This window comes from Cercospora kikuchii, assembly GCF_019650295.1.
Source record: "Cercospora kikuchii DNA, contig_00008, whole genome shotgun sequence".
Classification (NCBI taxonomy): Eukaryota; Fungi; Ascomycota; class Dothideomycetes; order Mycosphaerellales; family Mycosphaerellaceae; genus Cercospora; species Cercospora kikuchii.
In genome coordinates this window covers 1556296-1581893 of record NW_025408589.1, presented here as the reverse complement: position 1 = coordinate 1581893, position 25598 = coordinate 1556296, and the positions used below count along the sequence as shown (strand labels likewise).

Sequence of the window (25598 nt, the reverse complement as noted above, 5' to 3'; positions counted from 1 at the left end):
GTCAGTCACTCGAAGCATCGGCGGGCAGAGCTCGTGCGATGTGTCCCGCGCTCAAAATGGCCGCGTGCTGCACCCATCCCAGCATGACGGCAATAGCGATACTATGACTCCAGATAGTCATCAGCACCTGACGGACCGAATGATGCGTTCACGACTGTTTGCTACAGGACTGGCACGCTCCATGGTATAGTGCGTGCCCCTGATCTGTCAGCTGGTCATACGCGCTGCGATTGCACAAATACCACCCTCCATCCTGTCTCAAGCTTGTCTCATCTTGCACAACAACCATCCACTCCACGACCAACACAGCCACTCGACCTTCACCCTCAACCAACCATCACAGCTCACAGGTTCAATTCATCAACACCCCTTCAAAGACAGCTGAGGTACCAACTTTCTTTAGCTCTGTTCTCATCCATGCCATTCGCACCTTACCAGTGGCGTGCAGGTAAAGGTTACCTTCCTCCACCTGACGCGGTCCCAGTCCCACTCAACATGGCGGCCTTCTACGCATACCCATATGGTGTCCAAGCGCAGCCGCAGTACGCCCATCAGATCGCTTACGCACCAGGAGCCGTTGGTGTGCAGGCTGTCATCGCAGCCGAGCCAGCTCCAGCGAAGAAGAAGTCCAAGAAAGCTGAATCTGCACCACCATCTCCACCGCCAGCTCCATCTGAAGCAAGCTCTGCTCCCAAGACGCTCTGCAAAGGCAAAGGCTGGAAGGTTGTGGGCAAAGGCGACAAGGACAAGACGTACACAATCACTGTCCCACCTCCACCACCAAAATCGTGCCCACCAAAGAAGATCAAGATTACAGTCCCACCACCTCCTCCAGCAGCTTCCGCTCCCAAGAAGATCAAGATCAGAATTCCTCCTCCGCCACCCTGCTCCACAATCTGCCCCAGTGACTCCATCTCATCGCACTCTAGCGGTAGCGGCACCAGCTCCGGCAGCTCCTCCAAGAAGACCGAAATCACTGTCTGCAGCAAAGCCCCCTCTGGCCTCAAACTCCGCGGCGGCGGAGGAGAAGGCTCCACAGTCGCAGCCAGTTCCGCCCCACCAGCTACAAAAGTCGGCGGCTGTCCAACCCTCGCTCCAGGTGTGAACTACATGTTCCCATCCAAGAAGTCTCACACGAAGTTGCATGTGTTCAACAAGTGCAGTCCTATCTGGGAGGACAAGTACAAGGGCAAGCAGTTGGCGTTCAAAATTTTCAAGGTCTCGACCGGGTTCACGGTGAGGAATGTCATTGAGAGGGTGTTGGGGAAGGATGAGGGAGACAAGGAAGGGTGTGGAAAGTGGGCTGCTACGGAGTGTCATGAGGTTGGAGAGGGTGCTTGGAAGATGGTGAGTTTCCCACCCCGTTCGTATTTTGTCGACATTCTCACTGACTTGAATAGGGCACTACAATTGCGTATTCGGACGACAAGGCAGCTGGCTCATTGGCCAGTATGGGTTGGGATCAGAAGCGTGGAAATGAGCGTCCACCGGTCTGGTTGGTCGTGCATAAGGCATGATGTTGGCAACAAAGGTGACGAGGATACTACCGAGGAAGGATTGAAAAATGTTTGGACAACGGGCAATAGCCTTCTGTTTGGAAAATTGTTTATGAGGGTTTGTGTGATGATTGATCTCCACAGTCACTGGAGACACGACTCATAAAGCGAGTCGAGGCGGAGGCCAACTTTAGGAGACCCGGCACGGTTCATGTTATCAAGCAAGCATGATACAGCACGTCGTGTCGGGACAGGGAGGTGACTTTTGCCATGTGTGCTCCATCTTCAGGAGAAGCACTACACAGTATAGACAACTGTTTTTGAATGGAGTTCTTGGAGATACCATAAAGGTCTTCTCTGTCTTCAGTTCTCCGTTACTTCTCAGGGTATCTCACACTGTGTCTGATGTTAGACCTGGCATCGCAGGCAACATTGCTCGCAGCTGCCTCACAAAATGAGAACACTACACAACAACTACAATGTCGAGCTTTTCGCCCCCAAACCATAGACTTCCATCTCCCCCTCTTTCACAAGCAATTCTTACCACAAAACAGCCCTCACAAGGACAACCACACTACCATCTGTCCCAAGAACCACTTCGCATACTCGGTACCGAGCCCCAAGTTAAACGAACAAGCTTAAAAGCCATAAACGAACGCTATCACGATGAGCTCTACTTTGGCGCAGCAGCGCAAAGCATATAGAACGCCATGGCTGTCAGCTAACAAGAGAAGGCGTTGCTTGGAACTTCCAGCCACCACGGCGACTCCGAGAAGGTTAAAGTTGTTTTATCTGATGGATGTTCGATGTGGAGGTTGATTGCGCGGTAAGATCCATACCACGTGCTGGGAACGAACCGAGGGCGATCGTAGATGGGGTGGGCCCGGCGGCGTTTTGCGGTTCGGAGTTCTTGGCGGGATTTATGTTTGCTGACGGCTGATGGAGATGACTACATTTGGGATTTGTCTCGTGATGACGCGACGCGTGAGCGGTCATTTTGTGTGTCGGAGACAGGTGCGTGAGAAGTGTAGACGCGTAGAATCGGGCCATATGAGTTCTGTCATGTAGCAGAAAGTGCGTTCGCAGCAGAGTCACATGCATTTTGGTTGGGGGGCTCGTCAAATTCAGGGTCCACTGCTTTCCAGGTTGTGAGCTCGTTTGGACGTTTCATCAACTCGCCGGGCTGTAACAACCAGCAACGAAAGCCACGCGCCCATCCGTCTGTTTGCGACGAACAAACACATTCACGTCCACACTCTTCCTGCCACCCTCCCATATCCCCAGCTCGCGCAACAGCATCCCACCTCGCCCGGCGCAAACGAGAGTACCGCAGCAGCAACAACCATGGCGAAAGGCGTCAGCTTAATCCCGTTGGTAATCCTCTTCATAGTCGTCGGAGCCCTCGCCTTCATCGGCTATCAAATCTTCCTCTGGTCCGGCGAGCTCTCGGAACGCGGCAAAAAGAAGATGGAGAAGAAACACATGACATTCAAGGATGGAGGGTTACAAGTTGGCGTGAAAGATCGTTCGGCGGAGAATGCGGCAGATAAGACACAACGGTAAGCAGGAAGACATCCCAGGATTACACAACCGCGCGTAGTTGCACTGCTAGAAGGTTCGCTCTTTTGTTTGCTGACCTTGGTTGGAATACAGTGTCCTAGTAAGCGCATGGCAGAATTCGGAATTACCTGCGTATAAATCACGATTGGGATGGAACAACACGTACCAGGATCCTAACAAGAAGGGAGCTTCTTCGCCTTCTTCTTCGCATTCGAGTGCTACGTCGCCGGTATCTGGAGTGCCGGGTTCGAGAGCAGAGCATAGGCCTGGAGCGAGCAGAATACCGAGCACCCCAGGGTCGTTTTAAGAAATTTGAAGCTGGTGGAGCGCGGGACTTCGGACATCGATGGATTCTGCTTAGAGGATATCCCATGCGGACGGGAAGAAAAGCGACAATTGTCCGGAATGACTGATTCTTTGAGTACCTAAGATGTGACATGATATGATATGACATGACATTGCTGGGAGCCCGCAACGCAGCCATTGGACATGGGACAGGAGGGCCTCCCCATCTCGGCGTTTCAGAAGGAGAATCTGATCAGTAATACGACAGAGAACACGACTGTTACCACGACGAACAACACAAAGCAGCCTTGGCTCCATTTCCTCCAAGAAACATCCCAACACCCTTCCCCGGACTCCCAAGACCAAGAAAGACATCGCGTCAGCACAGATCGCGAAGAATTCCCACGAGGATTTGAGCGCCACCTTCCTTGTCACCACCCAAGACCAAAACGTGTCTCTCCGAATCCGCCAAAACCGGCTCTTACTATGTAGCACAGATGCATAGCCTCAATACGACGTCACGATCACAAAGGAATCGAATTCTCTGCTGTAGCCTTGCATACACAACAAAATGATCAGATCAAGATTATCCAACTTGTTCCATGAATGTTGCGTTGCATTCGGCAAAATCCCCATTGCATCGTCGTTAAAGGTTGAGCTTTTAAGCTTAACAAGTACGCAGTAGTTCGCGCAGCTCAATCCTCAACAAGCGTACTTCGCATCTTCCTCATTCAGTGCAAGATGTGATGAAAAGTGATCGACATAACCCAGAACTGCTATACGCAGAGCTGAAGAAGGTCGTCCATTAGCGTCATGTATGAGATGAGCAAATGAGAAAGTAGACGGATGATGTGACGGTGGGTAGTGTGGAGAACGAGTTCTGCGAATCTCATCGACTATAGACCTAATGGAGATCTGATGCTCCTGCTTCGCGATGCTAATCATTGGTGACTTCCATGTCGTAAACAACCCGAAGCTGTCATCGCTTGTGCCTGTGCTCCAAGCTGTGTGGTCCGACAGTCATGTAAAGAAAAGACTCCTCCAGCGCCTATCGCTAATCAAACAGCAAACACTTCTTAAAGTAGGACCAAACGCTCGTCTAGACAAAGTTCTGCTTGAACGTCGTCTTGTCGAGGTTTCGAATCGTCTGCATGTCTCGACTGGCCTCGAAGCCGAGCTTGGAAGTTGGGATGTCGTGCAGAGCAGCACGCGCTGTGCCACCCGGACTCCTGCTGTTGGCACGGACCGGTGGCGGGCCTCCCTCGTTGAGCATTGCTGATATGCTTGGGATGGTCTGACCAGAAGAGGCTGCTGGTGGTGAAGCGCCGGTAGTAGCTTGAGTCTCGCTAGTAGGCTTTGACTCCGATTGCGAGTTGCTCTCGGTCGCTGGCGCACTTTCTGAAGCTGCTGGTGTCGGTTGCTGCTGTTGTGACTGCTGCTCGGATTGTTGTTGTGGTTGGTTGTAAGATGGGGTTTGTGCGGCGGCTGGGTAAGGTGGTGCTTGAAGTGGCGGCGGCTGATATCCAGAGTATCCAGAGTGGTATGTTGCGGGTGGTGGAGGATAGCTGCTTGGATAGCCAGCATGCGACTGACCATAGGGTCCTGCTGGGGCTGGAGGAGGCAGACCAGTATTGCCCATTGGTGGCGGAGGCCTGTCGAATGCCGTCATACCAGGAGGCGCAGGGTAGGAGCCCGGCGGAGGTGGGTAATGCATGCCGTGTCCGTAAGCTGCATGGGGATGGTGGTAATATGGCGAGTAGGCGTGATGCGGAGGCGGAGTATGCATGGGGCTTGGTGGTGCCCAGCCCGGGTGGTGGTAATAAGGTCGGCCATACTGAGGTGCCGGATGGGGCGCATGCGTGTAGCCTGGAGAGCCCATGGGACCACGCGTCACGGCTGGGATGGTGCTCTGCTCGTGCACAGTCGAATCGGGATACATGCCCTTCTCTGGGCGAATGTGGCGAAGCTGAGGGTCGGCGGTTGGCAGCATCAGATTGTTGGCGGCAGTTGTCGATCGCGAGAAGTAGCTGATGAGATGCAGATGCTGGCCCTGATTCGTGGTGATGCTGAAGGATTGCTTCATGAGGCCGTCTGGCTTGTAGCGATAGCCGTCAGGACCGCCGTCGGAGTCGTTTTCCTGGTTCATCATGCCGTCGCGGTTGGAATTCTTGTCGTAACTCGAGCCGCCACGCTTACCCTCCATTTCGCGGTAGGTAAGGAAGCTTCCAGAGACGCGACTCGCACTCCACGATTTGCCGTCGGTCCATCGTCGCATGCCAGCTTCGCGCTCGTCCCAGACGAAGACGGAGCCTGATTTGATCGACTGTCGCTCCTTTTCGGAGAGACGTCGTTGCACGCGTGGGAGAAGGCCGATGCGACATGCTTCGAAGAGGATGATGGCATCGGCCGGGGTTCGCACATGACCGTGGTAGGTCTCCATGCCGTTCATTGTTTGGTGCAGTCCAGATCAGGGTGACTTGGCCCTCTGCAGGCAATCTGCGGAACAGATCAGCGGCGAGCGTGGAACGACAGAAGTGGGCAGTGACGCACGGGTGGTATTCGTAAATAAATGCCAGTCGCGAGTGATGAGGCTCGATGCAAACGCTGCGAGTAGAGGCAGTCGCGGTGCAGAGAGGCAGGTGTGAGGGCCAGGACAGAGCGATGTAGCGAGAAAAGGAAAAGACGACTCGCAGGGAGAAGCGAGCGAGCAGTTTGTGCACTGATGCGAGAGAATGCAGGAATGGACCAAGGATCGCGAAAGTAAGCTTAAAGATTACACTTTAGAGTCGACCCGGGAAAATTGGCGCCGCTGGACGCTCAGCGCCAAGCGAAGGCTGTGCACGATGCCGTCCAAGCCCGGACAGCCATGTTCGCATTCCGCTTGCCGTGCCCTTTTCTCTTGTCGCTGCTCGTGTCACTGTCGGACTCGTCCACTCGAGATGACTCCCTGAAAGACCCGTCGGTGAGACCAAGTCAGCGCAGACAGGCAGCGACACCGCAAAAGTGTGCGCCAGGCAAGCGACGATCGCAGTTGGGTAAGCGGGACGACTGGCCGCGGTGACGTCCAGCCCCGGCTCGAAGTGGACAGGTGGACATGCAGAGCGCGACACAAGTCTTGTGCAGTCTTGCGCACTCTTGGCTCGCTCCAAGCCTCTCCAATGAGGTGGAGCTCCCGACACGTTTTGCGGCGTGCATGGCGTTCTTGTCCAGCGCGAGGCGTGCATCGTGCTGTCTAGGCGCCCGAGGAGCGAGCATGACGGCATCTTCCTCGTACAGAGTGCGATCTCACCACCAGACCGCCAGCCAGCCAGCCAGCAGCCCAGTTCCGCCGGCGGGCAACACTAAGCGACCGCTGCAGATTGCTGGGCGTTGCTGAGTGCACTCCGCCGTCCAGGATCACTGATCACTGCTGGACAGCTACACGGCGGCGCGCACGCCATCCGTGTTTCCGAGCGTATTATTATTGTAGGGCACAACAGCTCGCCGAGCGCCGGCGAGACAGCGGGCGTTCAGCAATCGAGCGTGACCCTCGATTGCTAAGACTTTTAACCTTATACTCTATACACCACGCCCAGCCGCCAAGGTGTAAGCACTGAGCCCGCGTGTCTCAGCAAATAAGCCTCTGCTGACTGCCTGCAACGAGCGGCCGCGTAGGCTCGAATTGCTTGCTCCTACACCCAGGCCTGCAACAACCTCAAAGTCTCCCGTTGCCTCTCGCGTTGCTTCTCCGCATCGCTGTCTTCCTGTGCTGCTGCAGATGGACGGCATCTCGCGATACCAGCACGCCACCCTTCTTGCTGGCTGGCTGCCATGCTCGGAGGATGTGCTTAGCGCCATCGACACCCAAGACTGCCATGGCTCGCTTCGTAACCCCTGCTCTTGTCGTGCAGTGCACAAGACGAGACCTTGGACAGCTGCGACGACCTTCATAATAATCACTTGTCTATTGGACGCACTTGGCCACGTCAGCGTACCCACCTCCACTGTCTCATCGCCTTAAGAGAACACGAACACAATTGTCGAGTAGACGAAGCGCGTGGAGGAGGACCACTTCGCACTCGTCGACAAAACCGGCAGTCGGGAAACCAACCATGCTCGCCGGCGGCCGGACAGCCTGGCCTACGGGACGATCCCTCTCGCTCTGCACTTATCTCGCCTGCACATCTCGTGAGAGCAAATCTTTGACTACACGCAGCGAATCCTTCGACTTCCCGCTGTGCAGCGTGCACAAGAAGTCTGGGACGTGCGGAGTCGAGCGTGTTCCGTCGTGCCCGTACACGTGGATCGAAGGCGTGCCGTGCGCTTTAGCTCCTCGGCTTGACTTGGCCTGTAAACGATTCGCCGAGATAAGCTTGAAAATAGCTTTCGAGCTAAAATGCTCACAAACTCCAGACCCCTCCTGGCCTGACAAAGCTTGTATTCACGACGATCGCGGCGGCGTCCACTGAGAGACCAACAACGCCAACGGCGACGAGCCAGGCGACAGCGACTGCAGCCACCTCGCATGTGCTGCCACACGACTGCAACGACGCTCGTCTGAGACACTTCCCACCGCTGCTCTTTACCGAGTCGAGCAACGCGACTCTCGTCTGTGGATTGTCTTGACCATCTTGGCAATCTTGGCTTCCGAATCCGCTCACGTTGTGCAAACAACGCTCTAGCAGCTCACTGCGACAACACCTACTGCTCTGGCGGTAATATGCGGTACTAAACATGCGGTCGCGAACACGCTGTTTGGATACTGTACATCTGTACACGTGCGTGGCCGCGCCATGCGAGGTTTCACTGGGATGGCCGCAAGGCTCTGCGACGATCGAAGGATGTTGGCCAGAATCCGCCACTGTGCAGCAAGCCGCTCCTTCGCTACACACGAACCTTGATGACAATATTGCAAGCCACGGACACTCTTGCCACTTGGTGCACGCGCGTTCCAGTCTTCCTGCTGCTCACATGCCATGTGGTCGCCGGTCGGCATGCCCACCATTGCGCGATAGTACAGTTGGGTGCACGCCTACTGCAGGTATAATGTGTCAACGTGGCAGCCACGATCAGGCTGGCGCTCACTCAATGCACTCATGCGGGCAAGATTGCGAGCTTCGACAGCCCAGGCTTTGGGAGCAGCGCCACTATCTGTGAAGGTGCTGGCTGGCACACCCAAGGAGACAGCACTCAGCTGCTGCTGGGTAAGACTTGGAGGAACCAGGCCTACTCTGTCAAAAGCTGTGATAGATTGTGCTGATCTTGCAATACTGCTGGTGGCCTGTTCCAGATACCTGCGCATCTGCAGCGCTCTCAGCATCGTTGGTGAGTCCTGATACAGACTGTGCAATTGCTGGCGTATATTACGCCGCCTCTTGCGCCCGGAGACAGCACTACTTCGCTTCGTCCAATGCGTGAATTACGTTCACCCCAGCACATCACAAATCATTGGCGCAAGTCTCGCCATATTGATCGCCGACAGAATGTTCAATGCGGCTTCCTCTCCAATAGACAACTGCCTATTGCGGTAACAGATCGGTTGTGGGAAGAGGAAATACCCGACGCCCTCTGTGGGTCTGGATTACTGATACTTTCGCTTCAGGCTTGGCTTGTCTTGCAACTTCTTGCCATGTCTTCGATAGTGGGTCTGCCAAGTTTTACCAAGATGCATCTTGCTCATCTTTATCCCGCGCGTGCAGCACATTCGACTCCCAAACCAGCGAGGCGACGGTTGGTGGATTGCAGCTTCGAGAGCTGCTCACGGCGGATTCCGGTGTCGGTCGCCGGTCGTTGTACCTCGACAACGACTACAGTGTATCCGGCCTTCTTACTTTCAGAATGTGCACGAAATTGACTGCTGAGACTCTGCGATTCCCCACTGACGTAGGATATATTCTGCTCCGCGGACTGAATTGAAGAACCAAGATTTGTACTACCGTATGATCAAGCAGTGTGACGGCATCACCACTCGGCAGCACGACTTTTCTCGTTCCAAGCGACGAGCAGACCCCCAAGGCCTGTTGCGGCTCTTGTGGCCGCGGAGCAGAAGGTTTGCGACACAGCATTCCCCGTTTTGAGATCGGATCAGCATCTTGGAGTTGAACATTTCTTCCGCTGGCTCCCGCACGTCCTATCCGGCATGCAAACACGCCGCACCAAGCAATAGGATCACAAGTTCGTATAGGAAGGCACTACACACGCGAGTACGAACTGCGCCATAATGCTTGGGCGCTGTCAGAGTTTAGGACTTTTTGTGGTTGCCTAGAAATATCACAGCGGATGGCTGCTCTGCACGCGACGCGGCAGGTCTTGTTCTGCTCTACATGAGTAGATAAGATCTTGTCCTACGATGCGGATGTAGTCCGCGGGACGCACACTGCGGAAGTCTTGGTGCCAATTGCCAAGTGTGATGCACAAGTGTACTCGTCTGGGTATTCCAGTATAATTCCTGGTCTCACGACGTGAGACGAGCGGTCACGATTGAGAATAATGCAAAGCCAAGGTAGGATACTCTGCTGCTCCTTAGACGAGGGAGGACTGAGAGAAGCCCGCGAATGAGCACCTCGCGCTCGACTGTGGGTTCTCAAGCAGTTCATTCAGGTGCTGAGTTGCTCGCGCACTCGATTTCAGGTAAGCGAACGGAACATGTTCTAAACCAGCACGGAGCACAAACAACGTCGTAGAACTCAAGACGGAGAATGCTCTTTGCCTTCAGCACCAGTAAAATTTCTCTTCTCTCCTATATGTGACTATCAACACAAATCCCAAGAAGCTGCAAGTTTCGCTCCTTGATGGACTGCTGATTCCCATGTCAAACAACAACTACCATTTTCCCTCCAGCCCTTTGCCCATATCTACTCCATTATAACGCCATGCTCGAAATGCTTGTTATCGCTGACACCAAAAGAAACGACTGATGCCGCCTCGCGGCCACCCTCTTTTTTCAAAACGAAGCTAGAATGTTTTCAAACAATGATGTTTGCAAAAAGCACAAGAAAACAAGAACGCTCAGAGCTGATAACAAAGTAGAGGGAAAGAACGACCGTTGATCGTGATGACGATGACGATGATGCCTGCCTCGCTGGCTGGTTGACCCCAAAAATAACATTTTCCACGCCAGGCTTTTCGTGACAGAACGCTCAAAAAACAATGCAAACACACGCGAGCTTTTGTTCCAAATACGAGGACACCACCGTCGCTCAAGGCCTCCACTTTGGACGCGAAGCACCTTGAGAAGCGTCTCGTTCCCCCAAACGACTGCGCAACATACTGCTACGTCGCCCAGCTTGGCTTTGTCGCCCATTGACGGCCAATGCACTCGGAGGCCGTCTATTGTGGTGTGCGGGAGCTTCACTATCAGCTTCGTTTCCGCTGACAGGATCTTCTGTCCTCGCGGGCATCATGCTCGATCGTCGACCACTTGCTAATCGACTTCCAGGTCTCAGATTCGGCGCTGAGGCTTTGGCTGACAAGCCGTTTCTGATGCCAGAGCCAGGAGCCGGGACGGATGCAGCGAGTTTTGATGGCGTTTCGCTTCGAACTGGTAAGCTGGATTTGCGGGCTCGACCGGTAGCTAGACTTGTTGCTGGTCGTGGGAGGGTGGAGGCTGGGCCACTGACTGTCCTCGTGCTGCTCGCGGAAGCAGGAGTTCGAAGGAGAGCTGGTACAGGAGGAACATACGTTCCAGATCGAAGGTAGTTGACTTTGGGTGTCACGGGTGTCTTTGCATATTTCGAAGGCTCGTATGCACTGAGAGGCGCAAAGCCTTTGTCTTCGAGCTTCGCTGCAGCCACGAATCGGGGCTTGTTACTCGAGGGTGTGTGGTCAGGTCTGCTCGGCCAGGCGACCTTCTTCGACGGCGTGCCCAGAGGTAATGATGACGCTCGCTGCGATGAATGCATGTCCGATAAGGACTTCTTGGGAAGCAGGCTTCTCCGAGGAAGCGAAGATGGCGTCAGTGTGAGCCTACTAGCCGACTCTTTGCTGCTGCTGCCACTTCGGACTTTGATGTTCGTCAGTGATGTGGGCGTCCGTGATCCAAAGCTCCCTTTTCGGCTGTTGCCAACGACACTGCTTGCTGGTGAGCTGCCCGGTGTTGCAACACCCAGACTGCTCCCCAAAGAGCGCTCCGTGGAGATGACGGTCAAGACAGAATCTCGCAATTGTTGATCCTGTTGTTCAACATTTGCCAAGTCATCCTTGACTTCGAGTACTACAGCATCCATGTCCTTGAGTGCATCTTGCAAAGAAGCCCATCTCTGCTTCATGTCACTCTGGAGCCGGAGAATTTCGCCATTGACTGTGAGTCGATCTGTCACGCCTCGATCAATAATGGCGAGCACTCGCTCGATGGCAGGACCATAATGCCTCTTCTTCTGATCATAGTTGTCGATCTTCGTCTTCATTGCTGAAGGATTGATGTGCTGCTCGTCCAGTTCGATCGCATTGCCGAGCTTTTGCAGACTTCGACTGATGGATTCGCACATCTTGAGAGCTTGACGGCCAGCGTTGCGGAAAACGATCACCCAGCGATCTTCTCCAAGCTCGCGACGTAGCGACTCTGCATCAGCTTCGAGTTGCTGCCATTGGGATTCTAATTGCTCTCGTCGTTGATCGATATCCATGCAAGCGCTGGGAAAGACTGCGTTGCCTCGCGCACTGAATGACGATAATCGCATTGGCAGGAAGTCCAGGTTGGCTCGCAGTGGTTGCATTCTTGCAAATAGCGCAAGAAGACTTGAGTCCTCTTTGTCTACAATGTGAGCAGGCTGTGAAGGTGGTGTCAGAGGCATACCGTTCGCGAATGGCGCTGTCAGGCTGAACCTGTTCTGCTGCATGCGACTTCCTCCGGGTTGCTCTTCCACGATAGTCTCCAGCTCGCTGATATCGATGCTGTCCTTCGATGATAGAACACTCTCGGATCCCTGGTGGCGCTTCTCTTCCATCTCAAAGACCAGTCGTTGGAGGTCTTGCATTTCCTCTGAGATCTCTCCCAGCACTCTATCCCAAATGTCCTGCCATTCCATTGCAAGTTTCACTTGATCTTTGATGCCTTTCAGCGTGACCTTGATTTGTTTCCAACGCGTGACGATGTGCTCCATTTGCTCCACACTCGTCTCAATGTCCTTGGCCGTAAGCTGATGCACATCTTCTCGGGTCTGCAGTCGCTCGATCGAGAGGATGTACACCTCGACCAGATGTTGAAATCTGCCAATTGCTTTATCGACATCATCAATACCTTCTCTACCCCCGGCAGCTGCCCATTCCACATCATCTTCTGCGTTCAGCCCTTCTAGTGCATCGTTCGCTTTCGCAATCCAAAGCCGAATCTGCTCATATGCATCCGACAAGGCTTTGGCAGCTTCTGTAGCCGATGGCAGGGCAGATATCCTCTTTGCGAGCGAATCGGCATCCGGTAAGCGCATGGACGTCAGCTGCGCAAGTTGTCCCGTAAAGCTGTTGCGTCCCAGCGTGTAGACCGAGCCTGCCCTCGAAAGACTCGGCCTGGACAATGATCCATTGCTTCCCCTTCTCTCTGGTGTGTCCGCACTTCCCGCGCCTGCCTGCCAATTTCCAAAGTCCAAGTTCCCGCTCGTGATAGGACTGGCAGTACTTCCATTTGTATCCAGTGCTTCTCGCGAAGCCATCCTACTCGGTGTGCTCGGCGGCTCGGGGAGCGGTTTATCTGTATTCGGCGCCATCTCTCCACCATTCGCACCACTCGCAGACGCGCCCGTCGTTCTCGGACCAGGACTCAGTGGCTCTTTCGTCCTCGAACACAGCCTCGTCTTTCCCACATCCGGCATGCGATACTTATGATTATCCACCAAGCTCGCCTCCAGGCGCAAATGTTCGTCGATGCCCGCTTCGTCGTCGTCGGTCGTGTTTTCGGCCACAAGGGCGTCTGAGATGTCGATTACAGAGCTCGCGTAAGCTGAGGTCGCGTATGCACTCGGCGCATCCAGGTCCGCGTTCCCATTGGCTTCGGACTCGATGGCACTGAGCTCGCTCGCCTCATTGTCTGTCAGCACTGGCCCACCGCTGAGTCGCACTCCCCCTCCCACGGGCATGTTACTGCTGCGACTCCACTCCGTCCCCCGTCGTCGGATGTCGACGTCTCGTTCGCGTGCGCGGTGCAGGCGTTCGAGTTCCTCGAGCTGAGCTTCCGGGATCCTTCCAATGCTCGATTTGCTGCTCCGGCGAGAGGTTATGCTTTCGCCGCTGCGACTCCGGTGCAAGCGCTGTAGTCGTGCTTCCAGGCCTGGCGAGAGACGTTTCCCAGCGCGATGGGCCTTGATCTCCAGCCAGCGATGGCGTTGTTCTTCCTTGAGGATCTGGCGGCCGATCTGCTGGCGGTGCTCATCGGCGGGATCCAGGTGAGCGGCGTCCGTCCGGCTGGGGTCCGCTGCGATGGCGGTGGCGGGCGCTGACGTCGACCAGTGTGGTGGACGGGTAGGGTGATGCCTGTCGTGGGCGGCCATTATGCGCTGGCTGTATACCGCCCCGCGCTAGGAGCTGGACTGGCTGCGTCTGGTCGGGCAAACGCGACGGGAGCTGCAGTAGTCGCGTTTGACGTGCATGTAAACAATCGACCACAACACTGGCCGCGTGCGCTAGTTTGCTCTTGTTGACTGCTTGTGACACCAAGAGGAGGAGCGCGGCGGAGAGGAGGCCAGCAGCGCTGCGCTCTACGCCATGATCCACGTCGACCAACGTCTGTCCCGTCTGCTGTCCCTCCCTACCTCTCTTCTCTTGCCGCCTCCGCAGCCGCTGTGTGTCTCTGACGCCGGTTCCAGGAGAGTCGCGCAGTCATCCAGCCATCGGCCATGCACGCGTCGCACCAGCTCCGTCGCTCTTCCAGACATCCGACAGCTGCATGTATATGGCTGGGTGAAGCCAGGAACAACGGGCGAGAGTCCAGTAGTGTGGCGTTCTGCGGCTCTCCGTGCCTGTCGTTGTCTCACCTCATTCGCCAAAACATGCCCGCCAGTGCGTCAAAGCCTCAGGGATGCCAGATCGGTTCACGAGCCTAATGGATCATCCCAGCAGCATTCCCGACCTTCGCTATGTTCAAATTCGCCGATCGTTTAGGGAAACCCGGCCTTCATTCACTAAAAATTCACACCATCCAATATTTAGAGGCTGATGAACAATGACTACAATCACGAACATCGATCGCATGGAATTTCTTGTTCATTTCACAACCCGAATAGATACTCCAGACCATCCCCCAACACCTTTTTAAACTTCTCCATCCGACCACAAAACCTAGCACGCCGGAACAACACTTCCACACATCCTTCCCAAGGTCCCTCAATCCGACCTTACGACGCGGACTAAATATATTAAACTCTCCGACCTTTCGCGGAACTGCTGACCGATTTGTGAAGTATAAGGTAGTTCTGGTTGCTGCCCAAAAGCACCATATTTCTTGTCACTGCTCTTTCAGCAGAACATGTTCACAGTTTATTCTACCAAACATCGTGGCAGTTGTTGCTAGCCACTGGCTTTTGCAACGTTCTGCAAGTACGTTGGATTTCTTGCAGCACAACGCTTTCCGCGTGGCTCGAGATTGGCAATTGGAGGCTCTGCTCTGGGCCGTTGACAATATACTCTCGGAGTTTATGAGCTTATTGACGGGATGTACTCGTCGCGCGCGAAGTTAGCAGCTCGTCAGCGAGATATGCTCTCAAAGCTACGACGAAGCTGCCAGGATATCACGACGCCATTCGCAAAGTAAGTCGCAGCTGGCGGCAAGGATGCAAGAACTGTACAGCGCCGTTTCATAAGTGCCGCGGACTCTCGCAGCAAGCTCGCAGCGCACGTGAAGCCACTGCACTATACAAAAAGGCAAAATATAGTAGCATGCGAAGATGATCATCTTAGTAGAACGCAGCCTTCATATGAAAATGACTATCTTCTACGAAAGAGGAAAGGGGAGTGAATAAAAGAAACCTAGGCCGTAGTCGCTTCCCAAATCCCCAAAAGTTCCAATGCTGCTCGCAGCTCTTCTCGAAGGTCTCCCACGTACGCGCGCACGCACGCACTTTCATCTCACTATGCTCTTTGCCCATCAATTAAAAGAAAATGCTCTTCTTGGCTGCAGCTGCTCTCTGCCCATGTGGGTCTTATGAAAAAGGGGGTATCAATCTTCTCTTCTCCAGCCAAACCATTCAATCACCGACCGTCCAAGCCAAACAAATGCTCCGATATAGCTTCCTTCCTTTCACTCTCCATCCGCCATCCTGCCGCTGCCCGTCGCGGGTATGTACAATACTTTTCTCTTCTCTCACAACGGAAGACACTCGGCTTCACTGAAGAGATTCCTATCTCTCCAGAATGGTGCCCAAGCGTCGACGACCAAGGGTGTCAGACATGGTCGAAGAAGGGCGGATGACCACGGCTTCTCGTCGTTTCTTCCGCTTCCAACTCGGATCGGATTCGCCGCGCCTGTGATTCCAAGATGTATTCTCAGTGCTGACTTCCTATGTCGGCACCGCGTTCTCTTTATCATCCTCGCCGCCCCGGACTTGCTTCGAAACTGAAGCCATCTTCTCGCGCAAATCCATTGTTGACAGCAGATCCTTCGCGGGAGCTGGAGGCTGGACTTCAGATCGGTCAAAAGAATCCTTGATTCCAGAATCGACGGGCCCGGGTTTTGGAAGATCCCCGCTAGCATCGACATCATCGCTCGCAACGTCGATTCTGAGCTCCGGGGGTTTCGTCTCCCGGTGCTTTTGATTCCGGGCCTCTTCCCTCCACTCCTCTGTCAACTCTGTCCGTACTCCTTGACACCACTTGAAGATGGCTGCGTCGAAGATCCGCCACGTCTCTTCGTCTTTTTCCTGCGCAATGTCCAGAGCCGGAATCTCTATTTTTGTCTCCCATCGAATTTCACCCGCTTTGGCCCAGAATTTTAGGTTTTCTGCGACTCGGTATGGCTTGCTCACATCCGTATGATACGTCTTTATCACATCGAATTTCCGTTTTGATTTCGCCACGCACGCATTGTGTAGTTTCACTAGGCGGACGCCGTCTTGGAAGGCTTTCAGGAAATCTGTCGGCATTTGCTGGTCAGGCGATGATTCGGGCCATTCAGGCAATGCCGGTTCGTCCTTATCGAAGGATTTGATGAACAGCCATTCTCGTTGCCTCTCTTTGCCTGTCCAGTCACCTTCTCGCCAGACCATGGCCTCACGCTCTGCAGCTTCTTCTTGCTCCGCAGCTTCTTCGGCCTTGATCAGCTTGTCGATAGACTCAATCCAGCAAATGATTTCCAGTAGCTCCAATTCGCGAATGCCGCCTCTAAAATTGCGACTGGCCATGCGCTTGAGGGTGTCCAGAGTATTATAAAGGTCCTTTCGTAATTCACGTTCCGGTTTAAGGGCGAATAGCTTTTGCGGGTTGACATGTGAAGTGTAGTAGTTCTTTGCGGCTCGTATGGCCAATGTGATGATGTCGAGAATATGCAGACCTTGAATCTCGTGATAGGCACTGCTAGCAGTGGCAGCAGCAGTGTCCGCCGAAGCTGGTTTATTTTGCGATTCCTCTAACGCTTTGCATGCGTCTTGTAAAGCCTCCTTCAATTCGCGGCGCAGAACAGGCATGTCTGGGAGTGGCTCGGTGACTTCGGGCTTGACCTTGTAGGTGCTGACTGTAGGTGGCAGCATCGTTGGGTCACTCGGATCCCAGAGCTCTCCAAATTCGGCTTCAGTCGGACTTTCGGAAATCGAAAGATCCAAGCCAGAGTCCGAGGCGGCATACGACGACGCATAGCTATCGTCGAGATACACGTTGGCGCGGTCCAGCTCACTGCCGCTCATCGATCTCATGCTGGCCTCAATGTTTGAGGGCTCATTAAGCCCACCCATCTCTCGACCCTTCCGCAAGAAACCTTTCTTCTTCCGATCGTCCTCTCTGGCTAATTGAGCTCCCTTGCCGTCCAGCAAGCCAGTCCGGGCGAAGTAGTACTGCATGTGAGCAATGCTACCCAGGCTCATGACACTGTCCCGATTCTTCGCGCTGTCGGCAGACACGGTGCCCTGTGGGCGGATATAGCCCCTCCTCCGCACCACTGTGGCACTGCCATCGCTTAGGCGTGAATTTCTTGATCGATTGGAGATGGAGAGCTGTGGCTCGCAGCCCTCGCCGCCGCTGATGGAGCTCGCGGGCGTGGACACGGATCGCTCCGACTTGGGCACGGCATCGATGCTCAGTGAGGCATCGACGGAGGGCGAAGGTGACGACGAGCGGGAGGCAGGCGAAGTGGCATTCGAGACGGGCGATGTCTCCGCAGCGGTGGCTGCCATTGTCGCCGTTGAAGAGGTCAGGTGGTGGGACAGCGTGTCCAGCCTCGTCGACGTGTCCAGTCAATGGCGAGAGTGGGTGTTGTGCAGAGGACGTGGATGCGGCAGTGAATCGGCGCAGGGCTATCCCCGTGCTGCCAGGCCCCTGTCGACGCCTATTCTTGGTGGAGGTACGGCAGATTCTGCTGCTGTCAGCTGGCGGTCCCGTCACAGCAAGTCACTCGGACAGCGCAGAGCAGCGGCATGTCACACGCCGGGCGTTCGTTTGGACGTTGGTTGCTGTGCAGCGGCGGAAGGGGGGATCGACATGAACTCTACTTCTGAAACTTTGTCGTGATGCTAGCCTCGGCGCGTTGCGCTGCTCGAGCACGCGTGCCCACCAGGGTCTGCCTCTTTCGCGAACGGCACGCGTTGTCACCTTCTGCCATCCTCGTCCTGCTCTTCCACCGTCTCGAGCAGTGCAACATCTTATAATGCATTCGACGACAGCGACATCTCCATGGCATCGTGAACGCGGCCGCAAATAGCATCTGGCAATAGTCCGTCGCCATCCCGGCCAGCCCTACGAGACGCATGGCCGAAATGGCCGACATTTGGAAAAAGTCCAGAAGCCTGCACCCCTGCGCCTGAGAAATGAGATGGGAAAGTGACCTCACTCGTCGATCGGGCCATGACACGCCCGCAGCACTCGTGCCAGTGAATTACTCGCACCGTCGACATCATCTTCCTGCACCCCACGCCTGCCTTCCACCGCTCATGAGTCGCTTCCTGGCCAGACACGACGACGATGCACCAGCCTCAACCGTTATGCCCACATTCTGCGCAGAGTGGCGTTCGCGAGCCACGAAAATAGCGAATCGTGGACTAATGTTTCGCAACGCAATGAAGGGGAGCCAGCCCACATGCAGATTGCAGACGGTCAGCTTGGTGGCTCCACAGCCCGTTTCTTCAGAAAGACGTAAGGTTATGCGGAATGCGGATCACTTCATGTCGTTGGAGTCTCCACTTTTCTTCAATGGCGCAAATGAAGCTTACACGACTTCGAACCGCGAAACGGCGACCGTTCTCACCTTTGCGCCACATCGCGATGCACGCCTGCATCGGACGCATCATCTTCGACAACGTCTGTGGCGGTGTCAACGGCCCCAGCGCACATGGCAACGTCCTCTCGACAACCAGCAGCATTCGTCAGCTGTTCGCTTCATCTTCAACGCTCACACAGCCATTTCCTGTCCTCTCCAGCACTCAATGGCTAACAATACGAGCCGATGGCTGCCATGCAGAACACTGTAGACATTAAAACAACACATGTAGGTTGACAACAATTTTCTCATCAGCACCAAACACGAGCCTTGTCTACCACAAGAGCAACTGTACAGTCTGGCACCATGAAGTTCTCCACTTACATTCTCCCTGCTTGCATTGCACTTCTCTCCTCGGCACAAGAATTGCAGACCGTACAAGCAGAAACTCTGCCAACCAGCGCTATTCACAGAAAGACAGCATCGACAGCAAAAGCGCAACCAGAAGTCTCGAAAGCGACCACCCCGACAAGCACGATAGCAAAAAGCCCCGCTCAGACCAGCAGTCCTTCGTCCTCTCCGCCCAACTCAGCCAAGAACAATCTCAAAGATGATCCATATACCCGCTGCGCCACTCAACCTGATGCGAACCAGCGTACACTCCTGGACAGGGTCCCATCCCAGAGGAACTACACATACAAAGCCGAACGCCAAATCGACGTATACATACATGTAGTGACCACCGAATCCAAGCGCGACACTTACACCGAAAGCATGATCGAGGACCAATTGACTGTCATGAACGACGCCTACTCCTCAATGGGCTTCACCTTCAACCTCGCCGGCTCCGACTTCACGGTACAGGACGACTGGGCCGCTGCATCAGCCGGAGGCGACGAAGAGAGCCAAATGAAAGAAGCTCTCCACATGGGATCGTATGCCGATCTCAACTTGTACTTTCTCTCCGACTTGGGCGACGGGCTCCTGGGTTTCTGTTACTTCCCCACAGAAGCTCCTTCTCGACAAACGAGAGTCCTCGATGGCTGCATCAATCTCGCTGCTTCGCTGCCAGGAGCTGAAGCCACAAACTACAACATGGGACTCACCGCCGTACATGAAGTGGGACATGTAAGTTCTCCCTTCCCTCGCTCACCGCGCCCTGCCTCTTGATTTCTTCACGCCTTCCACATCTCGTAACAAGCTAGCTAACAAGTTCTGCAACAGTGGTTCGGCCTCTACCACGTCTTCGATGGCAACTCCTGCAGCGGGAGCGGAGACTTCGTCTCTGACACTCCTGTCCAAAGCCAAGCTACATTCGGATGTCCTAGTCAACAAGATAGTTGTCCAGATCGTGAGTCTACTCTCTCCCTCTCGAGATCCACGGAGCACGTTCTAATGCAAGCCCACAGAGCCTGGCTACGATTCCATTCACAACTACATGGATTACAGCTACGATCAATGTTTGTACGAATTCACCGATGGCCAGGCACAGAGGGCTCGGGCTTTGTATGATGAGTACAGGGCGGGGAACTGATGGGTGCGAGCGATGGTCTGAGGCGCAAGTGCGAGGATTTGAAAGCGAGGTCACGAAGTTTACGAGTTTATGATGAGACGAAGTAACATGAGGTTTAATGGTTGGTGGCATTGGTGGTGGGTGCGGTCGTTTGAAATTTATAGGAGTTTTTGAACATATCAATGTATTAACATTATTTGGTCGTGCTTACTCCGCTCTGCGCTGGTCTGGAGTAAGACGTGCGGCTTCAGCTGCAGTTGTCTGCGCATCTTTGTGCGCTGCTCACGCAGTAGCTAGAGGACGGATCTACGAGATCGGTAGAGCAGAAGACATGCTTCCATTGATGAACGACACCGATTACGCCAACCCATCCTGCAGAACTCGATGAACCCTCTGCTTCTAGCGACTGGGACGAGTGAGCCTTTCCTCTCACTTATCGCAAACCTTTTCGAACTCTTTAAGAAGAGCCTACAGCGCACTGTCAGCATCCTTCTGGTCATCAATAAATTAATCAAATTGATCCACATACCATGAAATCATGATCCTCCATCGAGCCAAAGACTGAATGGTTGCCTAACTTGGCCGCCGTGACTCTGGGACTCTTGATACCAAATGCTATCCGCGCGAGATATCTCGCATCGTCACGATCAGTAGTCGCCGCCAGCACTTCAGAAAACGCCTTCGCGTCCCATGTCCTCTTTGGCGGTGCAACTGATTTCACGGCGTCATGCGTCTGACACCACGTACAGCTGCCGCATTCTTGAGCATTGTCAGGCAGCGTGTCACCAAAATGAGAGGCGAGAACACGTGCGAAACATGCTTTCCCTGTTATGAGATCCATGACTTGTTGCATGCGAGCAAGTTCTTGTTGTTCTCGGAGCACGAGGTCCTTGTAGAGGGCATCGGTGAGGCGTTCGGCTTCGGAGGGAGGCGGAGGCCACTTTTCAGTCAAGATTCTGTACACATTCATGACGCCTCCAGGTTGCAATTCGATGAGTCGGTTGTCCTGCCATTCGTTGAGTTTAGTGACAAGTGCTGTTCGGTCGACGCGGCTTTGGGATGCAGCGGTATCCACGTCCACATGTGTCCATACTTTAGAAGCTCGGGCGTGAGCACGAAGAGCTCTTGCCGCTGGGGTCTGATCATGGTTCGTAGATTTCAGCGCCTTGTATTGGTATTTGGTATACTTCGGCGTGATCGCTCTGAAAAGCTTGAAGCGTAGTTCCAGAGCGGCAAAGAGAGTTCCGACAGTATTTGGTTTGATGTCGAAGTCTTTCGACATCGCGTACGAGTTGACTTCAATCACTCCATCGCCTTGACTGTGGGAGAAGAGACTTTGCAGGAAGCCAAAGACAGATTGCCGACTCGGGAGATCACCGCGTGCGAAGCTCTCTCGAAGGTGAAGATCTTCTGCGCATAGGAACACTACGCATTGTGAGTCAAGACCATCTCTTCCAGCTCTGCCAATTTCCTGGCTGTAACCCTCAAGACTCCTTGGTATGTCGTAGTGGACTACATTCCGAATATCGGCCTTGTCGATGCCCATGCCGAACGCAATAGTGGCGCAAATGATGTGATCCTTGGATGCCATGAACTTGTCCTGTATCCTCATCTTATCTTCAGTCTTCATTCCTGCATGAAAATGATCGGCTTTGAACTTGCGCTTTCGCAGCTGCTCTGCAAGATCCTCGGCTTGCTTGTGAGTTGTCACGTAGATGATCGTGGAACCAGGATATTTCCGCAGGAACGCGTCCAGTTGAGGCCATGACTCCTTCTTTGTTTGATATGATCGAGCTTTCAGTTTGAGGTTCGCCCTGTAAGTAGCAGTTCTGAACAGCCCGTCTTCGTCAATGTCAAATGCCCTGCACACGTCTTTGGCTACCGCTGGAGTAGCTGTTGCCGTTAGGCAGATAACCCTCTCTGCTCCGATTTCTTGAGCAAAGCGAGCAACTTTCAAATAATCGGGCCGAAAACTGTGTCCCCACTCAGAGATACAATGAGCCTCGTCCACGGCGAGGAGTCTTACTCCGCCCTTGACGTTGGCCATTGATGCAACAAACCCTTCATTGTTGAGTCGCTCTGGTGCGCAGTACAGAATGTCGAGTATTCCATTACGCATAGCCTCCACTGTTTGAAGATATTCTTCCTTGGTCTTGGTCGAGTCCAGGACCGCTGCACTGATATTCCTGCGCTGGAGAGCGTCGACTTGATCCTTCATCAGAGCAATTAGTGGTGATACCACGAGAGTGATGCCGCTCTCTGCATGTCCCTGTCTCACACCGGCAAGGCGATCCATCTCCTTAAAACAGAGAGCTGGTACTTGATAACAGAGAGACTTGCCGCCGCCTGTGGGAAATACTACAACGGCGCTGCCGCCATCGCTGTCGAGCAGTCTTGCTATCGCCTGTTCTTGCTTGAGGCGGAAATATGCCATTCCGAAGTTCTGCTTCAAGACCTTGTTGGCAACTTCAATGGCCCGTAAGGACGTCGACGTGGTCCGAGATTTCTTTGCCACTCGAACATCTTGGTCTTCGTGCTTGCGCTTGGTTGTGGGGGGCACGTTCTCGTCCAGACCGAGCAAATCAGCTTCATCTCCAGACGAAAGGCCGAACTCATCATCCATTGAAGGCATTGTACTTGAACGTGAGGCGTGAGATGTATTCGACACCTCTTGTGTTGCAACACGTTCGGACTTGTACCAATGCACACGTTAGACTGAGGTCGAGGCTTTGTCAGCGTTTCGGAGCACTGAACAGCTCACTTGCATTTCAGTCACTCTGTTGCTTGTTCTTGCTGTCAGCGCGAACGCTCCAATGCTCGGATAGTTACAATACACAATGGTGACACAGTGTTGGTCGACATTTGAGTTCGTGACGCGGTAGGCAGAAGGGACGGGTTAAAGTTCAACAGGGGTCAAATTACGCTACTTCGCGCGTGCACGTGAGTAAGCTCGAGGCAGGCATAATTGTGCTTCACGACGGAAGCTTTGGATCGCAGTGACTCGGCAGCATGTTACACGTCGGATGCACCAATTGCCCTCGATTTCTGCATGATAGCGCAGTGCGGATCCTCCCACTCTTGCAGGTAAATGCCAAACGACGAGTGGCTGCCAGCCCCAGACGAGACAATCAGATGCTCTGCCGCAAGCCTGTACGGAAGCAGTCTCTCTGGCACACTGCAAGTTTAAGGTGTGAGGCTCGACTGGCCCAAGTCCCAGTGCCCGCCATTGTGATGCTCATGATACTGGTGATGTACATTGTGGTGTTTGTACATAGATCGTTCCTGTTGCTCGCAGAGGTCCCAGTTGGCCGCACCCTATCTCAGTGCGGAGTCGGACGCGAGTCCTTCTTGGGCGAGCTTCTCGCCTTTCTCCTGAGCTTCGAGCAGATTCTCTTTTGTCTTTCCCTCTAGCTTTGTTCTCTTCTGCGAATTGTGTAATGAACGATCATTGATTTTACCCACCTCGTGTTTGCCGCCTGGCAACACTCCCTTTGGTAACTTTTGACCTTTCTCGCCTGACAGAGCACCGCTCTTGGGCGTTCTTTCTTCCCGGATCACTTTCGGCACATTCTCTGTCTTGCCCACTCCAGGCTTCGCGCCCGCTCCGGGATCGAGACCCATATTCCTCAATTGCTGAATCGCATCTTCTACTCCATCGGCAGCTTGTCGACGCAACTCCCTGCGCTCCAGTTTCACAAATCTTTTTGCCTTATATGCTGCCAATCGCTCTTCCGGACTAGGTACAGGTGGTCGTGATTCAATCGGGTTGCCGAAGGGAGACACGATCTTCGAGACAACGTGTTCGACCTGGGTGCTGACTTTGAGTCGGTGCAGCTCAACCACATCGCCTGTGACAAGAGAATTGTTGGGATCGTGCACCAGGTGATTTTGATCAGCGCGGTAGTACTGTAGACATGTCAATGCTGCAATCATGTCCCCAGCAGCGTATCACTCTACCTTCTTGATTTTATTGTTCCATCTCTGACCTGCAACGCGCACTCTGACGGTCTTGTCCATCTTGCCATGGCTCACGACAACACCCACGATCTTCTTGTGCGGCGCCACCTTCTCCCATTGCTCCTGCTCTGATATCGGCAATGTCTCGGCATTAACGTGCGATAGATATTGGTCTGGCAGCTTTCGTTGCGGTAGTTGGCGCGATAGAAGGTCTGCAGTCGGAAGCTTTTGATAAATGGGAGAAGGCTGCGCCTGCGTTGCAAGACATCGCTGACATATCCATTGAGGCTTCAAGGACATCGATGCTACATTCCGTAGCGGGATTCGCAGGGCGTGTTGGCTCATGATGTTGATGATGCTTTGCCTGGTCGCGTGTGTTAGAACGGACATGTAGCTTGACCCAGAAGCACTTTCTCGGAGCATCGGCAAAGCCAAGACCTTGCGACAGTCGTTTCCCCGGCCGTCACGGACCAATGACACCTCCACCACGTGCAACAGGCTATTGCCAGGCAGAAACATTGATTTGTTTTGGCACAAGACCAGCTGCAGGCAGCCCTTATCTCTGGTTTCATCTATTCTTGCTCATACATCGAGCCCATGGCCTCAACTGGAAGCTCTCCGAATAAGCCCACGGGCGACGCAGCTCCCGCATCGGCACTCAACACTCTCCCAGCGGTGTTCGCCTGCATCATCTATTTTGTTACCCCAGCCCTCTACTTTGGCACAGAGTTTTACGTATCTCAGGAACACTCCCCATCTTATAGTTACAAGGAACACTACACATCACAGCTTGCTGTCTCCGAAGAATATGTCGACAAGAAGACAGGACGCCTGGCAGTCTCACCGCGAGGTAATTTGATGAATCTCATGTTCTTTTCGCACGGACTACTCTTTTTGCTCGGCCAAAGACTTCTCCTCAGTAGCTTCAAGGCGCCAAAACTGGCCAAAGCAAGAACGATCGCTGCTGTTGGCTACATGATTGGTACTACTCTGCTCGCAGCCATCCCAGCTGGAGACAAGGAAGAAGAAGCTGGCCTTGCTCCTTTTCACATCCTCGGAGCAGTCCTAGCAATTGGTTCCGGAAATGTGACTGCACTGCTCGCTGGTATTGCTGCAGAGCGCTGGAGTTTACATAAAGTTGTGTCACTGGTCTCTGGTATCATTGGACTGGTTAGTTTTGTTGCCTTTGTTGCCGTTGGTGAGAAAGGGCCTACACCTGGATTATATCAAAGAGCCAGTATCTACCCGATAGAGGTCTGGATGTTCTTCACTGCAGATATGTTGATGGGCGAAATCTCAAAATTCATGAAAGAGATGGATCAAGAAATAATCAAGCAGGAGTGATGGGCAACGATTCTCGCTGGCTATTCTTCACGACTTGCGACCCTAGGACTTGAGGGTACCCGGATCTGGCACGAATGGAACCAATTGACAGCTTCCCTAATACTTCTTCTTGCTCATCGGGTCTTCTAGCTCACAT

The 25598-nt window shown here is 53.8% G+C and overlaps 9 protein-coding genes across 11 annotated transcripts; 4 read left to right on the top strand and 5 right to left on the bottom strand.

Moving 5' to 3' along the window:
* Positions 1-417: 417 nt before the first annotated feature.
* CKM354_001181800 (uncharacterized protein) lies at positions 418-1517 on the top strand (the record flags this gene model as incomplete). Its single annotated transcript, XM_044807322.1, has 2 exons — positions 418-1347; positions 1401-1517. The coding sequence occupies 2 exons, from the start codon at positions 418-420 to the stop codon at positions 1515-1517; spliced, it is 1047 nt and encodes a 348-aa protein (XP_044663257.1).
* A 1323-nt stretch (positions 1518-2840) lies between these two features.
* CKM354_001181700 (uncharacterized protein) lies at positions 2841-3363 on the top strand (the record flags this gene model as incomplete). Its single annotated transcript, XM_044807321.1, has 2 exons — positions 2841-3055; positions 3150-3363. The coding sequence occupies 2 exons, from the start codon at positions 2841-2843 to the stop codon at positions 3361-3363; spliced, it is 429 nt and encodes a 142-aa protein (XP_044663256.1).
* Positions 3364-4440: 1077 nt separating this feature from the next.
* On the bottom strand, positions 4441-5790 carry CKM354_001181600 (uncharacterized protein; the record flags this gene model as incomplete). Its single annotated transcript, XM_044807320.1, has 1 exon — positions 4441-5790. One exon carries the CDS (start codon positions 5788-5790, stop codon positions 4441-4443), a length of 1350 nt encoding a protein of 449 aa, XP_044663255.1.
* Positions 5791-10519: 4729 nt separating this feature from the next.
* CKM354_001181500 (uncharacterized protein) lies at positions 10520-13801 on the bottom strand (the record flags this gene model as incomplete). Its single annotated transcript, XM_044807319.1, has 1 exon — positions 10520-13801. One exon carries the CDS (start codon positions 13799-13801, stop codon positions 10520-10522), a length of 3282 nt encoding a protein of 1093 aa, XP_044663254.1.
* Positions 13802-15805: 2004 nt separating this feature from the next.
* CKM354_001181400 (uncharacterized protein) lies at positions 15806-17629 on the bottom strand (the record flags this gene model as incomplete). 3 transcript variants are annotated; one of them, XM_044807317.1, is made up of 2 exons in its annotated part: positions 16903-16929; positions 16976-17629. In XM_044807317.1, 2 exons carry the CDS (start codon positions 17627-17629, stop codon positions 16903-16905), a joined length of 681 nt encoding a protein of 226 aa, XP_044663252.1. The 3 variants fall into 3 exon arrangements, with proteins under 3 accessions (XP_044663251.1, XP_044663253.1, XP_044663252.1); XM_044807316.1 differs by having other exon boundaries at positions 15806-17629; XM_044807318.1 differs by having other exon boundaries at positions 15806-17320.
* Positions 17630-19014: 1385 nt separating this feature from the next.
* On the top strand, positions 19015-20182 carry CKM354_001181300 (uncharacterized protein; the record flags this gene model as incomplete). Its single annotated transcript, XM_044807315.1, has 3 exons — positions 19015-19776; positions 19873-19999; positions 20058-20182. 3 exons carry the CDS (start codon positions 19015-19017, stop codon positions 20180-20182), a joined length of 1014 nt encoding a protein of 337 aa, XP_044663250.1.
* Positions 20183-20590: 408 nt separating this feature from the next.
* Positions 20591-22793, bottom strand: CKM354_001181200 (uncharacterized protein; the record flags this gene model as incomplete). The annotated part of the gene is made up of 2 exons (XM_044807314.1): positions 20591-20629; positions 20691-22793. The coding sequence occupies 2 exons, from the start codon at positions 22791-22793 to the stop codon at positions 20591-20593; spliced, it is 2142 nt and encodes a 713-aa protein (XP_044663249.1).
* Positions 22794-23476: 683 nt separating this feature from the next.
* On the bottom strand, positions 23477-24463 carry CKM354_001181100 (mitochondrial 37S ribosomal protein MRPS17; the record flags this gene model as incomplete). The annotated part of the gene is made up of 2 exons (XM_044807313.1): positions 23477-24067; positions 24119-24463. The coding sequence occupies 2 exons, from the start codon at positions 24461-24463 to the stop codon at positions 23477-23479; spliced, it is 936 nt and encodes a 311-aa protein (XP_044663248.1).
* Positions 24464-24715: 252 nt separating this feature from the next.
* On the top strand, positions 24716-25462 carry CKM354_001181000 (uncharacterized protein; the record flags this gene model as incomplete). Its single annotated transcript, XM_044807312.1, has 1 exon — positions 24716-25462. One exon carries the CDS (start codon positions 24716-24718, stop codon positions 25460-25462), a length of 747 nt encoding a protein of 248 aa, XP_044663247.1.
* Between the last annotated feature and the right edge of the window lie 136 nt (positions 25463-25598).